Consider the following 21862-nt stretch of genomic DNA (forward strand, 5'->3'; position numbering starts at 1 on the left):
CATCAGTGGCATCCCTACACATCCATACAAATAATAAAACTCTAACAAGGGAATATTAAAACAACTCTATGTCAATAAGTTCAACAATTCTGATTAACCAGAAAAATTCCTTGAAAGGCACAATGTTCATTCAAAAAGAAATAGAGAACCTGATAAATAACTGGTAAATAAACGGACTGTTTAGTCAAAATTCTTTCTACAAAGAAAACTCCAGGCCCATATGGCTTCACTAGTAAATTTTACCAAACATTTACAGAAAAAAGTAATACCAATTCTATACAAATTCTTCCTGAAAATTTGAAGAGGAAGAATATTTTCCAACTAATTCCACAAAGATCAGCATTTCCTTGCTATCAGAACAGATAAAGACATTGCCAGAAAAGAAAACTAGAGGTCAATAACCTTTATGAACATATTTGCAAAAATATTGAACAAAATATTAGAAAATCAGATCCAACAATATATATAGAAGATCCTATATCATAATCAAGTGGGTTTTCCCTCAAAAAGGCAAGGTTAATGTAACAAATAAAAAAATTAATCAATGTAATTTACCACATTAATGAATTTCAAAAGAAAAACTATATGATCATGTCAATAAATGCAGAAAAAAGTAGTTGACAAAACTCTAGCACTTATTGCTAATAAAAACTCTCATCAAACTAATTATATGAAGGAACTCTGTCAACTAATAAAGATTATCTATAAAAACCTAAAGGTAACATCATAATGGCAAAAGACAAAAGATTAAATGTTTCCCCCTATGATCAGGAACAAGACAAGGATGCACACTCTCAGCACTTCTACTCAACATTTGGAATTTCTAGCCAGTTCAGGAAGAAAAGAAATAAAAAGCATTTAGTTTGGAAAGGAAGACGTCTTTATTCATTGATGTCAATGTCATTAGACATTAGACCTAAAATGAGTTTAGCAACAATGTAGTATACAACATCAATATACAAAAAATAGATTGCATTTTAAAATACATAATAAGAAAGAGAAAATTTTAAAGAACAATATACTCATAATAGCATCAAACATATGAAATATTTAGGGATCAATGTGACCAAAATGACCAAGACCTGAACAGTGAAAGCTACAAAGCATTGCAAACTCACTGCCTTCCCCCTCTCTACATGGGACATGACTCCCAGGGGTGTAAACCTTCCTGGAAACGTGGGACAGAAATTCTAGAATGAGCTGGGACTCAGTATCAAGGGATTGAGAAAATCTTCTCCACCAAAACGGCAAAGAGTGAAATGAGACAAAATAAAGTGTCAATGGCTGAGAGATTCCAAACAGGATAGAGGGGTTATCCTGGAGGTTCTTCTTACACATTAAATAGATATCACCTCTTTAGTTAAGGTGTAATGGAGCAGCTGGAGGGAATGGCCTGAAAATGTAGAGCTATGTTCCAGTAGCCATGTTTTTTGAAGATGATTGTATAACGATATAGCTTTTGCAATGTGACTGTGTGGTTGTGAAAACCTGTGTCTGATGCTCCTTATATCTACCTTATCAACAGACAATTTAAACATATGGATTAAAAATAAATAATAGGGGGAACAAATGTTAAAATAAATTTAGTAGATTGAAATGCTAGTGATCAATGAAAGGGAGTGGTCAGGGGTATGATATGTATGAATTTTTTTCTGAATTCTTTATATTTCTTTTTCTGAATTGATGCAAATGTTCTAAGAAATGATCATGACGATGAATATACAACTAGGTGATGAGATTGTGAGTTATTGATTTTATAATAAGAATGGAATGATCATATGGTAAGAATGTTTGTGTTTGTATGTAGATATGTTTCATAAATAAAAAAAAACAATCACTATCGAAATCTAGCCATGATATTTTGTAGAAACTGACAAACTGAATCTAAAATTCATATGGAAATTCAAAGATTTAAACTAGCCAAAACAACATGAGAAAAGAAAACCAAAATTAAAGAACTGATTTCAGGACTTGTCGTAAAGCTACAATATTCAAGACAGTGTAACATTTGTGTAAAGGTAAACGAATAGATGAACAGATCATAAAAGTAAGTCTATAAATAGAAAGTTTATAAATAGACCTCTACTTACAAGGAATACTGATTTTCAATAAAGATTGAAGGCCCTCAAAAAATGAGTTTTTACAACAAAAAGATGGTAAATAATTGGATAATTATATACAAAAAATTTTAACCCATCATATACAAAATTTAATACAAAATGTATCATAGGACTAAATGTAAAACCCATAATTATAGGACTTTTAGACTTTTAGAAAAAACATAGGAGAAAATCTTTGTATATTTGGGTTAATAATGACACAAAAACTTTTAAATTATATAGTCTGACTTCCTCAAAATTAAAAAAAAATTTGATCTTTAAAAGACTGTTAAAATAATAATAATAATAATAAAAGACTTAAGAAAATGAAAAGGCAAGCTATAATCAGTGCTAAAATATTTGCAAATCATATATCTCATAAAGGATTTGAATCCATAATTATATAGAAATTTTTAAAAATTAAAAAAACAAGACAAAAATGGGCAAAAAAATTTGAACAGACCCATCACCCAAAAAAAGAAAGAAAAAGAAAAAGATATATGAATGTCACATATGCACATTAAAAAGTTCTAAACATCATCAGTCATTAGAGAAATGCAAGTTAAAAGCCACAATAAGGTATCACTCACTACACACCTACCAGAATGACTACAATTTAAGAAAACAAACCATACCAACTGATGGTGAGGATGTGGAGGAAATGGAACTCATACACTTCTGGTAGGTGGAGAAACAGTTTAGTAGTTGCTTAAAAAGTTGACAATCACCTACCATATGATTCAGCCATTCCACTCCTGGGTATATAGCTAAGAGAAATGAAAGCACATGTAAATCCAAAGACTTGTATCTGAATGTTCATAATAGCTTTGTTCCTAATAGTCTGAAACTGGACACACTCCAAACCTCTACCAAAAAGTGAATATGTAAATTAGTTGCTATATTTTATCATACAAATGGAAAATTTTTCATCAGTAAAAGGAGTGCACTAGTAATGCATACAACATGAATCTCAAAATGATAATGCTGAGTGAAAAAAGTCAGGACAACCAAAAAATACATACTTTATTAGCCATTTATATAAAATTCCAGAGAATGCAAATAAATCTATAGATACAGAGAGCAAATCAGTGTTTGCCAAGGGGTGGTGAGAGGCAGGGCTTATAAAGGTGCATGAGGAAACTCACGTGGGTGATGAATGGGTTCATTATTTTTATTTTGGCAGTGTCTCCCAGGGACATAAATCTATAACATCTATCAACTTGAACACTTTAAATACAGGCAGCAGCTTATTGTATATCAATTATACCCCAACTAAACAGTCAGGAAACAGGTTATTAAAAAATATTTGGCATTAATTGTTTAAGAGTAAGAACTGTATATAATATTCTATAAAATTTCTATTTTATTAGTTAAAACTAAAATACAGAAGTTGAAAAACTAAAGATAAGCTATCTGGAAAACCTCTTAAAGGCTCTTATGCTTGTGATATAAGAATTTATAAGATCTGATAAAAACACTCAGCATCTGTTACTGTAATTTAAAAAAAATCAGTTTTCTTCATTTAAATGTGCACACTGTAGTAAATAAAAACTTAGATTATTATGTAATCAGGTGACAAACTACTAAATATCCTTTACTAAAAGGAAGATCATTATGTGTATAATAGGCATCTAATTTGAAAGTTGCTTAGGCAAGTTAAAGTAAAGCTATAAATCAAATTAAAGTAAAGCAATAAATCAAACTTATTTACATCAAAATCAAAAGTGATATCAATAATAAATCATAGCTTATTTTCTCCCTTCTTTTGAATATTTACCACAAGTACATTTTCTAAGATCTATCAAAATGTTTTAAAAAGGAGGGCTTGTCACTTCTTCCCTAGAAAGGTAGGTGCAGGAAATAGAGCCAATTCATCCTGTGAAGAGCCATCATCAGCACACTGCAAGGGTAGGATGTTCATGGATCTGGAAGGTTGAATTTCCCCTGCTAAGGTGCAAATAATTATTACATCACATGGCACAAGAGATTGTGCATGTATAATTAAGGTTACTAGTCAGTTGGCCTTAAGACAGATTATTTTGGTGGGTCTAACCAAATCACATGAGCCCTTTGTGGTGGCTTGGAGCCATGTACCCCAGAAAAACATGTTCTTAAACTTAGTCCATTCCAGACGGTATAAATCCATTGTAAACACACTGATTTGATGAGGTTATTTCAGGTATGTTGTGGCCCAACTGAATCAGGATGAGTCTTAGTCTTAATCTTAATCTTCCCTCATAGGGAAGGCCACAGAGATAGAAAGTGAAAGGGAGTAGCCAGAGGGAGGAAGTCAATGGAAACTGGAAGAGAAAGGATAAGTTGGAGAGGCCATCATGTGTGTTTCATGTGAAAGAAAAGTCAAGGACACCATAGGTTTCTGGGAGAAAGACTGCCTTGATGATACCTTGATTTTGGAGTTCTCCTATCCTCAAAACCATGAGCCAATAAATTCCCATTGTTTAAGCCAATCCATTGCATGCTGTTTTGGCAGTGAGATAACTAAAACAATCTTTTAAAGCAGATTTCCCTAGCTGGTTGCAGAAGGAGAAGCCAGACATTAACAGTTTGAGAGATATTTAACGCAAGGGACTTTCTCTGTTCTGTGATGTAGGAAACTGACAAAGACCTGAGAGCAGCCTCAAAGTGCTAAGAATGATCTCTGATCAAAAGTACAACTGCAAGGAAGTAAATTTTACCAAGTGGAGGAAACTTGGAAGCTCATTGTTTTCTAGTTTCCAGATAAGAGCCCAGCCTAGACGACACCTTGATTTCAACTTTGTGAAACCCTAAGCTAAGAAAACCTAGTGAAGCCCACATAAACATCTGACCTACAGAACTGTGAAATAATAAATAAGTGCTATTTTATGCTGTTACATTTGTAATAATTTGTTACTCAGTAATAGAAAATGAGTGTATCTACACAATCAACATCTCTGGAAAATGGGGCCCAAGAAAATGTATGTTTAGTGAGCTGCCAATTAATTTTTATGCATAGTAAAGTTTAAGTCCAACTGAACTAGAAGAGCATGGTCACAGAAATGAGACAGATCATTCTTCTGAACATGAAAGACTCTCACAGCTTGAGGGGCCTTGTCCATTTACAACAATTTTAATACAGTTCTTAGCTATTTCCTTGCTGACATTTCTCCTATTCACATGATGACGGACACTCTTAAGGTTATTTAGCCCCTTTTCCAGCCTCCAACCAAGACTAAATTATGTTCTAGTCCAAAATTCATCCATCCTATTTTCAGATCTGTAGGAAATAAATATTGACAATCTCAGTAACATGATCTGGTGCACAATATCACTTTCTTGTGAACATGCTTCCTTGGAGCCATTCTAAATTCTCTTTAATATAATATAAATCAATTTTCTCTTTTCAGACCTCGGGAAAGACAGTAATCAGCTGGCCATCTTCCTTTATGTCATATCCCTTATTTTCATGAAGAGTATTAGGTAGCCATGTGCCATTTCCCAGGAAGACAACTGAGATTGGTCTAGATTGAGGCTAAATATAGTCTGTACTGGTGATTGGATAAAAGGTGGGCATGTGATTCAGTTCTGGTCAAGAAAACTAAGATGAAGACTGCTAGATAATTCAGTAGTGATTTTCTTCCTTGGTAAAAATATGAATATACAAAGAGACACCCACCAATCCTTTCCCTACTTATATACATTATAAGGGCGCATAAGATACTTGGAACTGCTGGAGTCATCCCATGAGCAGGAGGAGAGACTTCAGGGACATGTGATGATGGCAGAAGGGAAATCTGAAGAGCACCTGGATTTTTTAAAACTCTCATGAACAGCCAAATGGATACTGGAACTGTCTACCTCAAAATTCCTCCTTAAGTGAGAAATTTAAAAAGGCCTCTTATTTAAGCCATTTTAATTTGAGTATTCAGATACTTCCTTATGCCCTTGCAGTCTTAGTCACTTTCATAGCAGTAACACTCCCAGGAAGTTCCTAGGAAAGCTCAGGTGTGCAACAGTTACCTCCATGTCTATTTGTTGTTGTTGTTCCTTGAGCAAGAAATCCCAAAGATCCTCTAAAGATCAGTGCAGTGGCACTCTGTGAGGCCAGACATGGGAATTCCAAAGATATCCATAGACAGTCTAGAGGAAGTGGTGGCTGCCACCCCTAAGACTTGCCCCCTTCCCCAGAACCAGCAGGTACCATTGCTCAGCCCAGACTGAAGTTCCCCCAAATGATCTGCTGAGGGTGCAAAACAGGCTGCTAGTGATGTGGGATGAGTTAGAACAAGCTTTTCCATTTCCCTTAGACAAGAATAACTCTGGTAGGATGACCCCAAATCTGTGAGTGAAGGAACTGCTTCAGTTCTTCTAACTGCCAAGGTAGGAAGCCCCAAAGCTAAGCCATTTGCTGGCTGTTCTCTGCCTACCTAGGGAGACTTTGCTAAAAGTTGTGGCTGCTGTTTCACAGCAAGAAAACCAAGCTTCAAAGGGAGGAACTATTACATGTTATTGTCTGGCAAACTGTGGTGGACCACAGGAGAAGAAAATAGAAAATGTAAAGCACCTTGTAGACATTGATTCATTGATTTCATTGATTCATGAATAAAATGAAAAATTTTGATAATGACAATACTTGGTATTTCCTTTTAAAAAATTGTGGTTTTCCTGGTCCCAGTCTCTCCTTCTGATTTACTCTGTGAAACATTTAGTGAGATTTGCAGAGAGAGGAAAGAAAACAGATGGTAGGAGGCATCACTACAACAGGCTCCTGGCAGACTACAGTAGCCTAAGAAGGTGGCATTTAACCTGATGAATTCACCATGGTCCAGAGCCCTATTTCCCACTCTTCCATGTCAGAACCTTTATTTTGGCACACCATGCTTGCAGGTGCTGAGCTGCAGATGTATCAATGAATCCGAATACTCACATTGATATGAGTGGTATTTGCTCTCAAAAGGAAAATCTAAGACAAGGACAAATTAAAAACCAAAATGTAGCTGAATAAGCATGAAACGAGAATAAGAAGAATTCGATGATGACTCAAAATTTTAGAGGCAAAAGCATCACCACCATAGTGAGAAAGTCAGAAGACTTGAAATCTCCATGCCAGCCTTCTTGAGCAATTCTTAGCCAAGTTTCTTCAGAGTTTCTTAGACTCTTCCCTACTTTCATGTAGGCTTCAGTCTGAGCAATCATCTTCCTTCTGATTGGCATAAATATGCTAATCTTTCTAGTAGTTTGCAGTCAAGTCTTGCTAAATCTGGGAGAATAATTTTGATATATCTGTCTCTTGACTTTACGCTGATTTTATTCTTTCACTTTGGGGCCAACATTGCCTTCAAGTCTTTGCAGAGCATTTCATTTACCCTAGATGCTTGTAAGCATCACACAAATATATACAGATGCCAAATTGATGTGGCACTCATGTTAGAATTTCTGTGCTCAATCTATGCTCCAGCATCAGCCTGAGAGAGGTACATACAACACAGCCAGGAAAAGTACCACAATCATCTTTGAAAAAATACATGCAACAAGGAATCCAAGAGCTGCCCAGGAAGCTGACTCCCTAGACATCCATGTCCATATATCCCTCCAATTAGTCCTTTAAAACATTCCCTTTCCCACCCAACTACACTCATAATGGAGTTCCTAGACTATGCAGACCTCTCAACTCCACTGCTCCTGTACACTCCCACTAGAATACACATGTTCACACACATGTATGCACATGTACATCTAACTGAGCAAAAGTTGTGTTCAGTTCAAGCTCTATTCCTTTTTATTCCCCAAGAGAGAAATTTCATTAGCCCATTTGATTTCAGTTAACATGTAGCAATGACAAGATTTTCCATCTTTGAGGACATTTACAAAGGCTTCATGGCTGCACTGATCCATCCACTTGGTCATCTAAAGGTACTCCCTCCAAAATGTTTTCTCAAAAAAGGGTGAAAAAACCCTGTCCCAAAGTCTCACTGTCATAAAAATATAAGATTTTATTTGCTGAAAAAACATTAGAAGCCCATTGAGCCCCCCAGTGGTAAAATTATAGCAGTGTTATGATGCACTTGGAAGTGCATCCAAGCACACTGAAGACACTCCTGAAGACAGGTGGAAAGAAAAGAGACAACATTCAGTCAGTTTAGGAGTTCATAGTTTTCAAATTCCTGGACTTTCTGTAAGTACAGTCACTCTAGTATAACACAGTGACCATTGTCCAAGCATTCCATTTTCTGGAAAATCTCTTCCAGCTAACAGAAATACGGAAAAGTCTCCTCAAATTTATTTACTGTACTTTGAGGTGTCCTTATTTTCACAGCCAAAGTTTTAATAAACAGCTTAACTAAAGGTGTTGTCACAAAACACATTTGCTGAGTCTAGTTCTGAGTGTGAATTATAAGATCTGTGAAAATCTAATGTAAATACGAACACTAGTCATTCTTAGATATTTATAATCTAAGACTAAATTTCTTAATTCAGAGACTATCTGCTTTGGGTTAATGATACTCAATAAATTTGCGAATTATTTTCTCTTTCTATAGACATTCCCCTCCATTGAGTTACACAGTCTCTTGGCTTTTATAATTTTTTAAAAAAATATTCTTATTGTTCAAAACAAACATACAAACATTCTTGATATACAAACATTCTACACATGATGTACAATCAGTGGCTCACAATATCATCAAACAGTTGTGGGCTTTTACAACTCTCTTCTTTGCTTTTCTAATTTCCAAAGGACTGAAGGGGTGGAGAGAAGTGAGAGGGGGCCCTTGTTCTTGATGGCTGTCAAGACAGATGACCTCTCTTTCTATAAGGCTCTTGACATTTATTACACCAACCTCTATCTTTCCTCATTGAAATCACTGAGCCAGGGATCCAATTCATTGAATATTTTTGCTACAGGCTTAGAGCCTTCTCTCACCCTCATTATTTCATCCATTCATTCAATCACACATTTTCTCACTCATAACTCATCCAGCAAATATTTACTGGGTTACCTATAACAAGCAATGAATATAATAGTAAGCAAAACAGTTTCTGCCCACATAGAATTTACTAATTGGCGTGTAGATTCTAATTAAGGTAGACTTATTTACTACTCACATGCTTACTGAGAATGCAATTTAAGAGATTTGAAAGTGCAGGAGGAATTAATTAGGCAAAGATGAATGGAAACAGATGGGCATTTCATACACATGGATGAGAATGTGCAAAGGCTCTGAGGTGGGAAGAGAGCACATACGACATGAGCCTAGGCACTGGCAGGAGACAAACTTGGAAGCTGTCCCTGATTGTCCCTTAAGTAGCCACCTTAAGGTCCTTTGTTTACACTACTGTCTTCATCCCCAGTCTATTTCCAATATAGCAGCCATAGTGATTCTTTTAAAATTTAAGACAATGCCATTCCTTTGCTCAACCCCCCCTGAAGCTTTTGTGTTTCACACAGAGGAAATGCCAAAGTCCTCACAAAGACTCACAAAGCCCTACCTGATCTGGCCCCATGTTACCTCGATGACCACCCCTCCTACCATTCTCCGCCCTCACTCACCCACTCCAGCCACTCTGGCCTCCTCAATGCTCCTAGCACACCCCAAACAGGCTCCCAAGTCAAGGTTTTTGCTCTGGCTGCTCCCTCTGCCTGCAATGCTCCTCCCCCAACAAGCAGGTGGCTGACTCCCTGACCACCTTCAAGTTATTGCTCCAGCCTCACTTTTTCTATGCAGCCTAGCCTGTCCACACAATTAAAAAATGAAAACCCTTTCCCTACTCCAGCACTATTCATCCCCCTTGTCATGTGCTGTTTTTCCTTTTTTCCTGCTAACATTCTGCTGCTCTCCTCCAGTGATTTCATTTACTCCCATTGTGTTATCTGCCACTTATATGAGGCTAGATCTCAAATCCACATCCCTTTGCTTCCAGTGGCTATGATAAATACCACCCAATGGTGTAGCTTGAACAATGGGAAGTCGCTGGGTAACAGCTCTGAATCTAAAGTCCAAAATCGAAGCTTCAGGGAGGCGTTGGTTTTTTTCCCCAAACCTGTAACATTCTGGTGCTGGCAGCCAGCATCTTTGCAGTTCCTTGGCTTATATCCAACCTCGCCTTTCTCTTCCAGTTCCCACTGACTTCCAGCTTCCAGCTCCTCCTTCTGACTGCATCTGAATTTCTTCTGCTTATAAAAGACTTCAGTAATCCCAATTAGAGCCTACCCTCATTCAGTTGGAACATAACACCTTCAAGAGCTCCAATTTACAATGCCTTCACATCTACACAGGAATGCAGAATAAGAATAAAAACAAGTATATATCAGAGCACATAATTAATCTGCCACATGGCATCCCCCTCAGGCTGTGCCTGGTCACTCTTCAGAGCTTTAGATGCCTGCATCCAGATGTCTACTAGCTTAAACACTCTGATAACTCATGAGCAGTCAAAGTCCAACATTACATCTTTCTTTACTACAAACCTTACCTTTACCTGCATTTGCTCTTCCAATGGCAAGTTCAGTTGGTTACTCCACCCTGAAACTTAAGCGGCTTCTTACTTCCTATCTTTCCAAATCCAACCATCGCCAGTCTTACTGATTTTACTTCTGAAACTAATTCTCAACTCTACCAATATCTCATCATCCTCCTTGGCTATTCCAGCAGCCTCTTAAATTGTCTTGATGCTGTCAAATACAATTTCCACATTGTTGTTACAAAAAACTACCAGAGAATGATGTAAAATACAAATTTGAAAAATTCACTCCCCTCCTCAAAACACTTCAGTAGGAAAAAGTCTAAACTATTAAGCTTGGCAAAGAAATTCCCCTATGAAATAGCTCCTCCCCAGTCACTCAATCCACCCCAGCCTCAAACTGGATACCCCAGCAATTCTAAACCACCTGTGGTCCAACCGCTCTCTTGCACTCACCACACCTCTTCTCTACTAAGTGAACTTCCACTCATCATTTGAGATAATTCAGGAAATCTCTTCTCCCTAAATGAGTTAAACATCCTTCCTTTATATTTTACTAACACTCAGTGTACACCTCCATCTGGTAGAGGTTGAGTTTTAAAATATACATCTAACCAAAGTTGAGACTCGAAATCTAATTTTACCATAACAGAATAAATGTATGGACTGTAAGAATAACTGATATTTTTCAACTGGGAGAGGGAAGAAGAGACCAAAACTCAACTAAGGAATTTTATTGCAAGGCTATGCACAGGTGGGCTGAAGCCTCAGATGGCAAAGTCTTGAGAAAGGGAAGGAGTACAGCTTACATAGGATGGTTGGCTGAAGCAGGGAAAGAGAAGTGGTGGAATTCCATTGTCTAGCTTGGGTAGGGGAAATGGCAATTTTTCACCGATCATTTTAGAAGCAAGGGCTAAGCATGGAGGTGGTAGCTCTTCATTGGTGAGGTTTAAATTTTAAGTGCTACCGTAGTCATGCCGGGTTGTAACTGCTGAAGGGTGCATGTTGGGTAAGGAAATCTTATCACAAGACTGCAGCTGCGAGAGCTGCAACTACTGGAGGGCAAGACGTATCACGCAACTGTTGCATGGGCTGGGGTGGGCTCGATGAGTTTCCTGGAAATCATGGCTGGGGGAAGTTTCTTGGAATATTTGTTAGGGGTTGGTCATGGTCATAGCTAATAATAACTATGAAATACTATCAAATATTTTAATTGACACTGAATCATATTTTCATTATGAAAAATATTAGCACTAAAAATTTTACAACAATTATTTCTTAGCTCTGTAGTTCATTAGATTGCTCCTGTAGTCACCATGCTACATATTTGTTTTATTAAGTAGATGCTCATTTTTAACTGAGTTTAGTTGATCTTTTGGAGTACATGACTCTAATATCTTCTTCTTTTCTTCACACTTTGAATGTTATTTATTATGGCCAAGTGAAAATTTCTATGGAAACTATTATATACATTATTATGCAATTTTTCCTCCCTATGAAATCTAGAGTCCTGAAGTTGCTATTCTGCTTTTAATGCATCCTTATAGAAATAAGAATTCCCAAATTGGATTTGCTCTTGAATACCCATAGCTTCAATAGAATTAAAGAATAAAGGTAATTTTGCCTGAGTTATAGATGCTAGCATACATGTAAACAATTCTACAAAGATTAGAAATCTATGATCTCATGATGGGCAGAAAGATGGCTTCTGCCAGCAGGGTAGTTCAGGAAATCAAGACACGTCCTCCATGGATAAGGTTCCCTGACAGAAGAGATGATCCTAAACTCAATGTAACAGAAGCTTTGAGATCAGCAGGAACACCATCTCACTCATCTGCAATTTCACAGCACTCTATGGAAAGTAAATCACCAGATTTGCTGATGCCTCAGCATCCTCCAGATATTACAGAAACAGTAAAATCATCACCTCAGAAATACAGAAGGAAATCAATGCCTCAAGAAGAAACTGAATTTATCCAATGTGGAAGTCCAGAATAATCACAGATAAGGCTGCTGTTTATCATCAGCAAAAGAATTATCTTTATAATAGAGATTTCCAAATGACAAATGAGCTATTGTACATTAAACTTCAATAAACTATTCTGTAAAAAATGAAAGAAAATGTAGATGAACACTTGTATCTCCTAATTTATATATCTAGGTCAGCTTCTCCACAAGTTTACGTAAGTATCTATAAGCTTTTTCATTATTAAAGTGTATGTATTTAAATGCTAGCCAATTAATTTACTCTTATCAAGTTTTTCTGCTGTCAAACTATTAAAAGTATATGATGGCTGGTAAAATATCATAGGTTTCCCCTAATTTCACTCTTCTTTCCAGTGCTGTTTAGAGATTGAAAGAATTTATCAGGCAGAATTGTTGCTGATTAGCATCAGTGAAATAATGACTCCATTATCTGTTCTTAATTCTTTAATGTTTTTACACTGGCAAGATTACTGGAGTATAACTGGTTTAATAAGCATATACTACTTTTATAAGGATAAAGATATAGCCAAGGAGCAACAGGTGAAGGTGACTTGGTATTGAGACTGGGGAGATAACGAAGATTATTATTTGTAACCTATATTCAGAAAAAATGTGAAAGACTATAAAATGGAAAACAAATTAAGGGTTCAAAATCAGTATACCATAGGAATATGTGTTTGGCTAGAAATTGCGATTACATTTTGGTGGTTGTCAAAATGTCATGTTCTTTGGTTTATTTTACCATTTTGATTGTGATCATGCATGCAAATCCTGATAATCAGTAAGTTTCTCAAACTTAATATCTGAAAGCTTCATAAAATCAACATAAAGTTTTCCTTATTAAAGCAATTTATAGAATTTTAATAAGGTCTACCTGTGCCAAGAGTAGGTAATTATCATGTAAGTAAAAGCTCACAAAGCTAAATAAATTTTCTTCCACATCTTTAAAAAAAAAAAGAAATCTATACCTCACTTGTACTCTTCTGCCTTGTATTGCTTTCCTGCCTTATTTTAGTATTTAAATTTTTATATTTACATATATTTTTTTACCTTTATATAAGTTTTATAATTTTACAAACATTTGTTGAAAATATATAAAGTTCTTCCTAAAGTCATCTAGCTAATGTAGTATTGCTTAATATTTGTACTATTTTTATTAATTCCTCCTATTTAATTGGAATTCCACATTTAAAGCACATAAAGATATTTTTCTTCTGTTACATTTATAATGATTAAATTTAAAAGTTAATCTTTGGGGCATGTAATGGTGGCTCAGTGGTAGAGTTCTTGCCTGCCATGCTGGAGACCCGGGTTAAATTCCCAGTGCCTGCCCACATATTTAAAAAAAAAAGTTAGCCTTCAGATATTAACCTTCAATTTGAACTTCATACTTTGTTTATGTAACAGATGCTATATAGAGATTAGATATTATTAATCTGGTTAATGTGGTGGCCACACTGTAGGTCAAAATGCCAAGAAACAAGGCTCAGGTGGCCATTTGCTCTTCACCTTTCCAGAGACTGAGATCTGCTAGCAGATTTGGGCCAAATAGTGAGGCCAAGGCTGTATTCTGATGCACTCCTAAGTGTGAAACTATAATTTTTGCTCTACTTCTCTGTTCTATCTACCACATCATGGGCATTTTGAGGGCATAGGTCTATATGATTATCTAGGATTGTATTTCACAAACAATGAATATTCAACAAATCTTTTGGTGAATGGAACTGTCAACTACCAACACAGTGCAAGATAAATTTTGTGAGAATTTTGTTTGCTGTATAAACACAGGTAGATTCAAACTTGGTCATACATACTGAAGCCTAAGCAGTACACCACTTTACGTTTAATCAAAACAATTCTCTATGTTTAGAATCTCCCACATTCCTCTGATCATCCAGATTTCTATTCATACTTGTGGCTTACATTCTGACTAGCCAAATCCTAATATTGCCTTTTTTGCTATCTATGACCACACATACACACACAACTTTTTTTCATTTAGAGAAAGAACATATTAGAATATATCCTAGTAAGATGTTTTATACTACAAATATTATTTATCATATATTTTTCTTTTTATCACTTTGTTCTTAAATATAGATTCCTGGTCATGCTCCAAAAATCATAGGAAGTGCCATAATATAATATGCCAAATTTAAAAATAATAAAAGTTTTTAAAGATCAAAATGGTTACATTTATTTCCATAACTGAAAAGTTTAAAATACAAACAGATTTATAATCACACCTCAAGACCACTCTTCAAGTTTTAATTCATATATTTTTATTAACCTTTATTAATACAGATTATATATAAAATGCTGCTCTAGGAAATGCCTAGTGGAATCTGGCTGTATTTAGGGGAAAGAAACATTAATTAGGCAAATATCTTCTATATATTACTTTCCTACATATCTGATGGGCCCTATCCAAGTGGAAATTGTACCTAAAACAGTAACATCAGCCTTTCAATACAAGTAAAGATCATTTTCATTTTATAGTATGGCAGCTGCTTTGCAGGACAATGTGCTATTTGCAACTCAACTTCTCATGGTCTCCAAAATGAAGATGATGCCATTATTGTTAAAATTTTAAGAAGTGTGCAAAAGGAGATAACTAAAAAAATCACTTCCTCATTTCTTTATACCACAGCAGACTGAAGAGCACATAGACTTGGAGATTTCTGTTCAAATTCATGAGAGTCAGAAGTCTTAAAGATTGATCTAGATAATACTGCACAACATGCCTCCACTACATCTGGGGTATTATCCTGCCAAAGCTTGCACAGTCCCAATTAAATATTTTGGAGGAGAAAAAGCATCTCTAAGAGCACATCATTCTTACATTAGGCCACTGGCATTTTCATAAAATGCAAACTACTTTTTAATTTGTTCAAAGTTCTCCATTAGAATATAGAACCCTTACCAAACTCCAAAGTGATTTTACCCTATTTAAATTCTTAGGAAAATTGAAATCCTTCAAATTTTAGCAGCTAATAAAACTCTACTTACAATGGCTTACATTCCATTTCTACTTGGTAGCAACATTCATCAAATACCTACATACTTCCATATATAAATAAGTCACTTCCTTTAATGGAAGAGAACTAAAGCAAAACTTTGCAAAGCAAAATAGTCTGAAAAACTAAAAAGTTACATACTTATCAAAAAAGGAAACACCATAGTCTCTTATTAAATGAAAATAAGCAGAGAAAATAAAAATATAAATTGTGTATGAGGTTTAATGAACATCAAGGCCTTTATGAAACAAAACTGCTCATTGAAAAGCTTACTGAATTAAAAAGTTCTCAGAGGAATACTTATGAATATTTAATTCAGATGATGCAACCCTTAATTCATTTAAAACTCACATCCTTGTGGCAATTTTCAACTAAGACATGGATAGGTTCATCTTCTAACAAACAAAACTAGATTTCTCTTATTTGTTATATTTCACCTTTTTCCTCTCTTGGTTGTTGTTTCCCACTTCATGTGAGGCATTAATGAGAAAAGAGGAGGAAAAGTATTATACAAACAGTCATCAGGAGATTTATTGGAATACTAAAAATGTTCTAGTGCTTAACATATTTTAAAAAGAGTTCCTAAGTTCCTCTTCTACTGGAATAAATGTAATAAATGTTAAGTGCCTGGCCCTATTTCTAATGGTTCAAAGCTGGAAACAACTCGAATGTCCATCAGCAGATGAATGGTAAACAAATAATATCCTTAAAATTGAATACTATGCAACAATAAAAAGAATACCTACTAATACCTGAAACATTATGAATAAATCTCAAAATCATTATACTGAGTCAAGGAAGCCAACTGAGTGAAAGAAAAGAATATACACTATATGTTCTCATTTATATAAAATTCTAGAAAATATTAACTAAATATATAGTTTCACAAATCAGATCAGTGGTGAAATAGAAAAGAGTATAGAAGGTGGGAAAGTGGGATGATAAGGAGCCCAAGAACCCTTAGGATTTAGGACTGAGCTTTGGACTAAAACTATGCCCTACAGTAGGGTTCATCCCCTGTGACTATGCTTAAAACCCACAGAAGTAATAAAATCAACCCAGAGAGTACCAAAATAATCTGGTGATCTGACTGCGAGAATAAAACTTATATTCTTTAAAAGAAAAAAACCATAATCTAAACCCTTCAGCATATCATCCACAGTGTACAGAATGCAACAAAAAATAATTATTTTTAATGAAAAGAAACAGTAAAACATGATCTGTGGTCAAGAAAGAAGGCAGTCAATAGAAATAAACCCTGAAATGAATCAGGAGTTAGAATTAGCAAACAAATATTAAAAAGTAATTATCGAGAAGATGGCAGCTTAGTAAGACGCGCGGGTCTTAGTTCCTCCTCCAGAACAGCAACTAAAGAAACAGAAATAATATGAAACAGCTCCCGGAGCCACGACAGAGACCAAAAAGACAGCGTACCCCATTCTGGAATGGCTGAATGGGCAGGGAGAATCCTCTGTGGTGAGATACCCGAGGGGCGTGCGCTTTCCCGGGCCGGGGTGGCTGGTGACTGGGGTCCCTTCCACACACGTGGCTTCCCAGTCTGACTGCGAACGTTGGATAGCGGGGCTCTCCCACCATGCTTGGCGTCTCGGGCCAGCTGGGCAATTTGGACTGGCACTCCCCCAAGCCGTGGTGGCCGGTGACCCCCCCTCCACGCGCGGTTTCCTGGGCCGACTGTGAGATTCGGATTGGCAAGTTAAAGGAGCCACAGCATTTTTTACTGGTGGGACCCGCAGACAGACTAGCGCCACGAGCACCACCTACTGGGCAGGAAAAGAAAAACAGAGCCCAGAGATTTCACAGAAAAACCTTTCAACCAGCCGGGTCCCACACCCAGGGAAATCTGATCAAATGCCCAGACACCAGCAGAAAATAACGGATCACGCTCGGAAAACTGAAGATATGGCCCAGTCAAAGGAACAAACCAATAGTTCAAATGAGATACAGGAGCTGAGACAACTAATGCTGAATATACGAACAGAAATGGAAAACCTCTTCAAAAACCAAATCAATAAATTGAGGGAGGACATGAAGAAGACATGGGCTGAACAAAAAGAAGAAATAGAAAATCTGAAAAAACAAATCACAGAACTTATGGGAGTGAAGGACAAAGTAGAAAAGATGGAAAAAACAATGGATACCTACAATGGTAGATTTAAAGAGACAGAAGCTACAATTAGTGAACTGGAGAATGGAACATCTGAATTCCAAAAAGAAACAGAAACTATAGGGAAAAGAAAGGAAAAACTTGAGCAGGGGATCAGGGAACCGAATGACAATATGAAGCACACAAATATACATGTTGTGGGTGTCCCAGAAGGAGAAGAGAAGGGAAAAGGAGGAGAAAAACTAATGGAAGAAATTATCACTGAAAATTTCCCAACTCTTATGAAAGACCTAAATCTACAGATCCAAGAAGTGCAGCGCACCCCAAAGAGAATAGACCCAAATAGGCATTCTCCAAGACACTTACTAGTTAGAATGTCAGAGGTCAAAAAGAAAGAGAGGATCTTGAAAGCAGCAAGAGAAAAACAATCTGTCACATACAAGGGAAACCCAATAAGACTATGTGTAGATTTCTCAGCAGAAACCATGGAAGCTAGAAGACAGTGGGATGATATATTTAAATTACTAAAAGAGAAAAACTGCCAACCAAGACTTCTATACCCAGCAAAATTGTCCTTCAAAAATGAAGGAGAAATTAAAACATTTATAGACAAAAATTCACTGAGAGAATTTGTGACCAAGAGACCAGCTTTGCAAGAAATACTAAAGGGAGCACTAGAGTCAGATATGAAAAGACAGAAGAGAGACGTATGGAGTAAAGTGTAGAAAGAAGGAAAATCAGATATGATATATATAATACAAAAGCCAAAATGGTAGAGGAAAATATCCAAACAATAATAACACTAAAAGTTAATGGACTGAATTCCCCAATCAAAAGAAATAGACTGGCAGAATGGATTATGACCCAGCAATACCACTGCTAGGTATCTACTCAAAGGACTTAAGGGCAAAGACACAGACGGACATTTGCACACCAGTGTTTATAGCAGCATTATTTACAATTGCAAAGAGATGGAAACAGCCAAAATGTCCATCAACAGACGAGTGGCTAAACAAACTATGGCATATACCTATGATGGAATATTATGCAGCTTTAAGACAGGATAAACTTATGAAGCATGTAATAACATGGATGGACCTAGAGAACATTATGCTGAGTGAGTCTAGCCAAAAACTAAAGGACAAATACTGTATGGTCCCACTGATGTGAACCGACATTCGAGAATCAACTTGGAGTATATCATTGGTAACAGAGACCAGCAGGAGATAAAAACAGGGTAAGATAATGGGTAATTGGAGCTGAAGGGATACAGACTGTGCAACAGGACTAGATACAAAAACTCAAAAACGGACAGCACAATAACACCTAATTGTAATGTAACTATGTTAAAAAACTGAATGAAGCTGCACCTGAACTATAGTTTTTTGTTTGTTTGTATCTTTTGTTTTTGTTTTCTTCTTTTTCCTTTATATATATATATTATTATTATTATTATTATTATTTTAATTCTCTTCTCTATATTAACATTCTATATGTTTTTCTGCTGTTTTGCTAGTTCTTTTCCTAAATCGATGCAAATGTACTAAGAAATGATGATCATACATCTAGGTGATGATACTAAGAATTACTGAGTGCATATGTAGAATGGAATGATTTCTAAATGTTGTGTTAATTTCTTTTTTTGATTAATAAAAAAAAAGTAATTATCATAAATATGTTCCAGAACTTAAAGGAAAAGATGAAAATAATGTGTGAACTGAAAGGGAACTTTAGCAGCGAAAAGACAACTCAAGGAAGGAAAAAGAATGCAAATTCTAGAACTAAGAAAATATCAGAAGAGAAAGTCTTTCTGTTTTAGAATAGAAAGAGAAGAAGAAAGATTGAAAGAAAAGGAGAGGAAGGGAGGGAGCTAGAAGAAATATTAAATATAGGGAAATGATGGTACAAATGACAGTTGATTTCACATCAGAAAATTGGAAAGACAGGAGACAATGGAATAATATCTTTAAGGTGCTGAAGAGGGGCAGGGAGAAAACCAGGAATTCTAGATTCAAATAAAAATATCCCTCAGAAAAAAAAGGTAAATTTATTTTCATATAAAAGAGATCCAAGATAATTTATATCACTAGCAGACATTCACTGTAAGAAGTGCTAAAGGCAATGAATCCAGTGGAAACTAAGAATTATAGAAAGGAATGAAGACCACAGGAAATGAATGATATGTGGGTAGCATAAAGGATTATATATTCTTTCTCATCTTAATTTCATTAAAAGGCAACTGGCTATTCAAAGCAAAACAACAGTACTGTATTACATATGTAGACATGAAATGTATTTCAGTAACAACAAAATGGAAAGATAAAATAAAATGATGAGATTTATATTTTATATGAAGTTTTACAATATTAACTCTAAATAAACTGTTAATGATGAATATGATACTCTCCAGAGGTGCCACTAAAGTATAAGGCTAAAAGGTTTAGCTTAAAAAAAAATCAATTATTCAATGAAAATTAAATTTAGTAAAATCTGATTTACCTAAAAGATGGCAAGAAGTGAGGAACACTTGAACAAGAAAATATTATGAGGAATAAAAGCAAGAAGTAAGATAATAGACTTAAATTCAAATATATCAAAAATTATATTAAAAGTAAATGGACTAAATTCTCAAACTGAAAAACAGAATGTCAGAGTGGATAGAAAAGCAACACCCAACTACATGCTGTACACAAGAAATTCACTGCAAATATAAAGACACAAATAGGTTGAGAGTAATAATATGGAAGAAAATATATCATTCAAATAATGATTCTAAGAAAACTCATTTGAGCATTTTAATACCAGAAAAAGTAGATGTTGGAGATTGAACCATGTCCCTCACAAAAGACATGTTCAGGACCTAATCCCTGGTCCTGTAGTTGTGAATCAATTGTAAATAGGAGCTCTTGAAGATGGTACTTCCGGTTAAGGTATGGTCTAGCTAATCAGGTTGGGTTTTAATCCTGATTACTGGAGTTCCTTTATAAAAAGAATGAAATTCAGACACACACACAAAGAGAGAGAGAGAAGGAGAGAGAGAGCCACAGGGACCAGCCAAAAGCTGAAAGCCAACAGAACCCAAAAGAGAGAGATGCTGCTGTATGCATTGACATGTGACAGAACATCAAGGAAACCCTAAGATTGCTGATCAGCCAGAAAATACTGATCCTGCAAAAAACATGCCTTCTAGCGTCCGAAACTAAGAGCCAATAAATTTTTTGTTAAGCCAACCAATTTCATGGTATTTGTTTTAGCAGCAAGGAAACTAAATAAGCAAACTTCAGGACAAAGAATCATATCAGGGATAGAAAGGTACATTTCATATATATATATATATATATATATATGGACCAATTCATCAGGAAGACTGAACAGTCATCATGAATATGCCATTAATAACAAAGCTGCAAAATACAAGATGAAGAAACTAATGAAATAGTAAACACACTGGTACACTATATCAATTAGGAAGAAATATCACTCACTTACACAAACCTTTCAGAAAACAAAGGAAGGACAATTTCCCAACTCATATTATGAGCCCAGCATAATCCTGAAAAAGACATTTCAAGAAAAGAAATGTGAAAAGTCCTCTATAAAAAAAGAGACCATTCTTTCTTATAAAATTAGATGCAAAATTTTTAAAACATTGAGTATTTAAAAGATATTACATCACAACTAGCCAGGATGAATCAAATAAATAGTAGACTGGTTTAACATTCAAAGCTCGATGTATGATTCAGCCACTGTTGAAAGCAGTTAGGCAGGTCCCCAGAAAGTTAAACATAGAATTACCATATGACCCAAAAATCCCACTTCTTGCTATATACTCAAATAAGATGGCAGTAAGGACTCAAACAGAAATTTGTACACCAAGCCCATCTTTATTGCAACATCATTTATAATAGCTAAAAGATGTAAACAATCCAAGTGTCCATAAAACAAATGAATGGATAAACAAGAACACAATGGAATATCACAGAGCTGTAATAAGGAATGAAGTTCTGATACAATGCTACAATATGGATGAAACTTGAAGACATCATGTTGAGTGAAAAAGCCAGTAGGAGAAGACAAATACTGTATGTTCTCACTTATATGAAATACCTAGAATAAGCAAATCTCCTACTGACCAACAGAAGATTATGGTTTACCAGGATCTAGAGTAGGGAGAAAAGCAGGGTTTATTGCTTAAT

The 21862-nt window shown here is 35.6% G+C and overlaps 1 protein-coding gene and 1 pseudogene across 6 annotated transcripts in view; one reads left to right on the forward strand and one right to left on the reverse strand.

Annotated features, from left to right (window-relative positions):
* Window positions 1–21862, reverse strand: part of LOC143681186 (uncharacterized) — a 236560-nt gene that overhangs the window by 180737 nt on the left and 33961 nt on the right. For all 6 annotated transcript variants that reach the window (XR_013174448.1, XR_013174449.1, XM_077158004.1 and 3 more), the window contains one exon: window positions 2832–2866. Coding sequence is in view for 4 of the 6 variants with exons in the window: in XM_077158004.1 (XP_077014119.1) it covers window positions 2832–2866 (35 nt within the window). In the remaining 2 variants the exon portion in view is untranslated. The remainder of the gene's footprint in view (window positions 1–2831; window positions 2867–21862) is intronic.
* Window positions 12225–12536, forward strand: LOC143681185 (alpha-ketoglutarate dehydrogenase component 4 pseudogene; annotated as a pseudogene).

The sequence above is a fragment of the Tamandua tetradactyla genome, chromosome 4 (genome assembly GCF_023851605.1).
Source record: "Tamandua tetradactyla isolate mTamTet1 chromosome 4, mTamTet1.pri, whole genome shotgun sequence".
Lineage (NCBI taxonomy): Eukaryota > Metazoa > Chordata > Mammalia > Pilosa > Myrmecophagidae > Tamandua > Tamandua tetradactyla.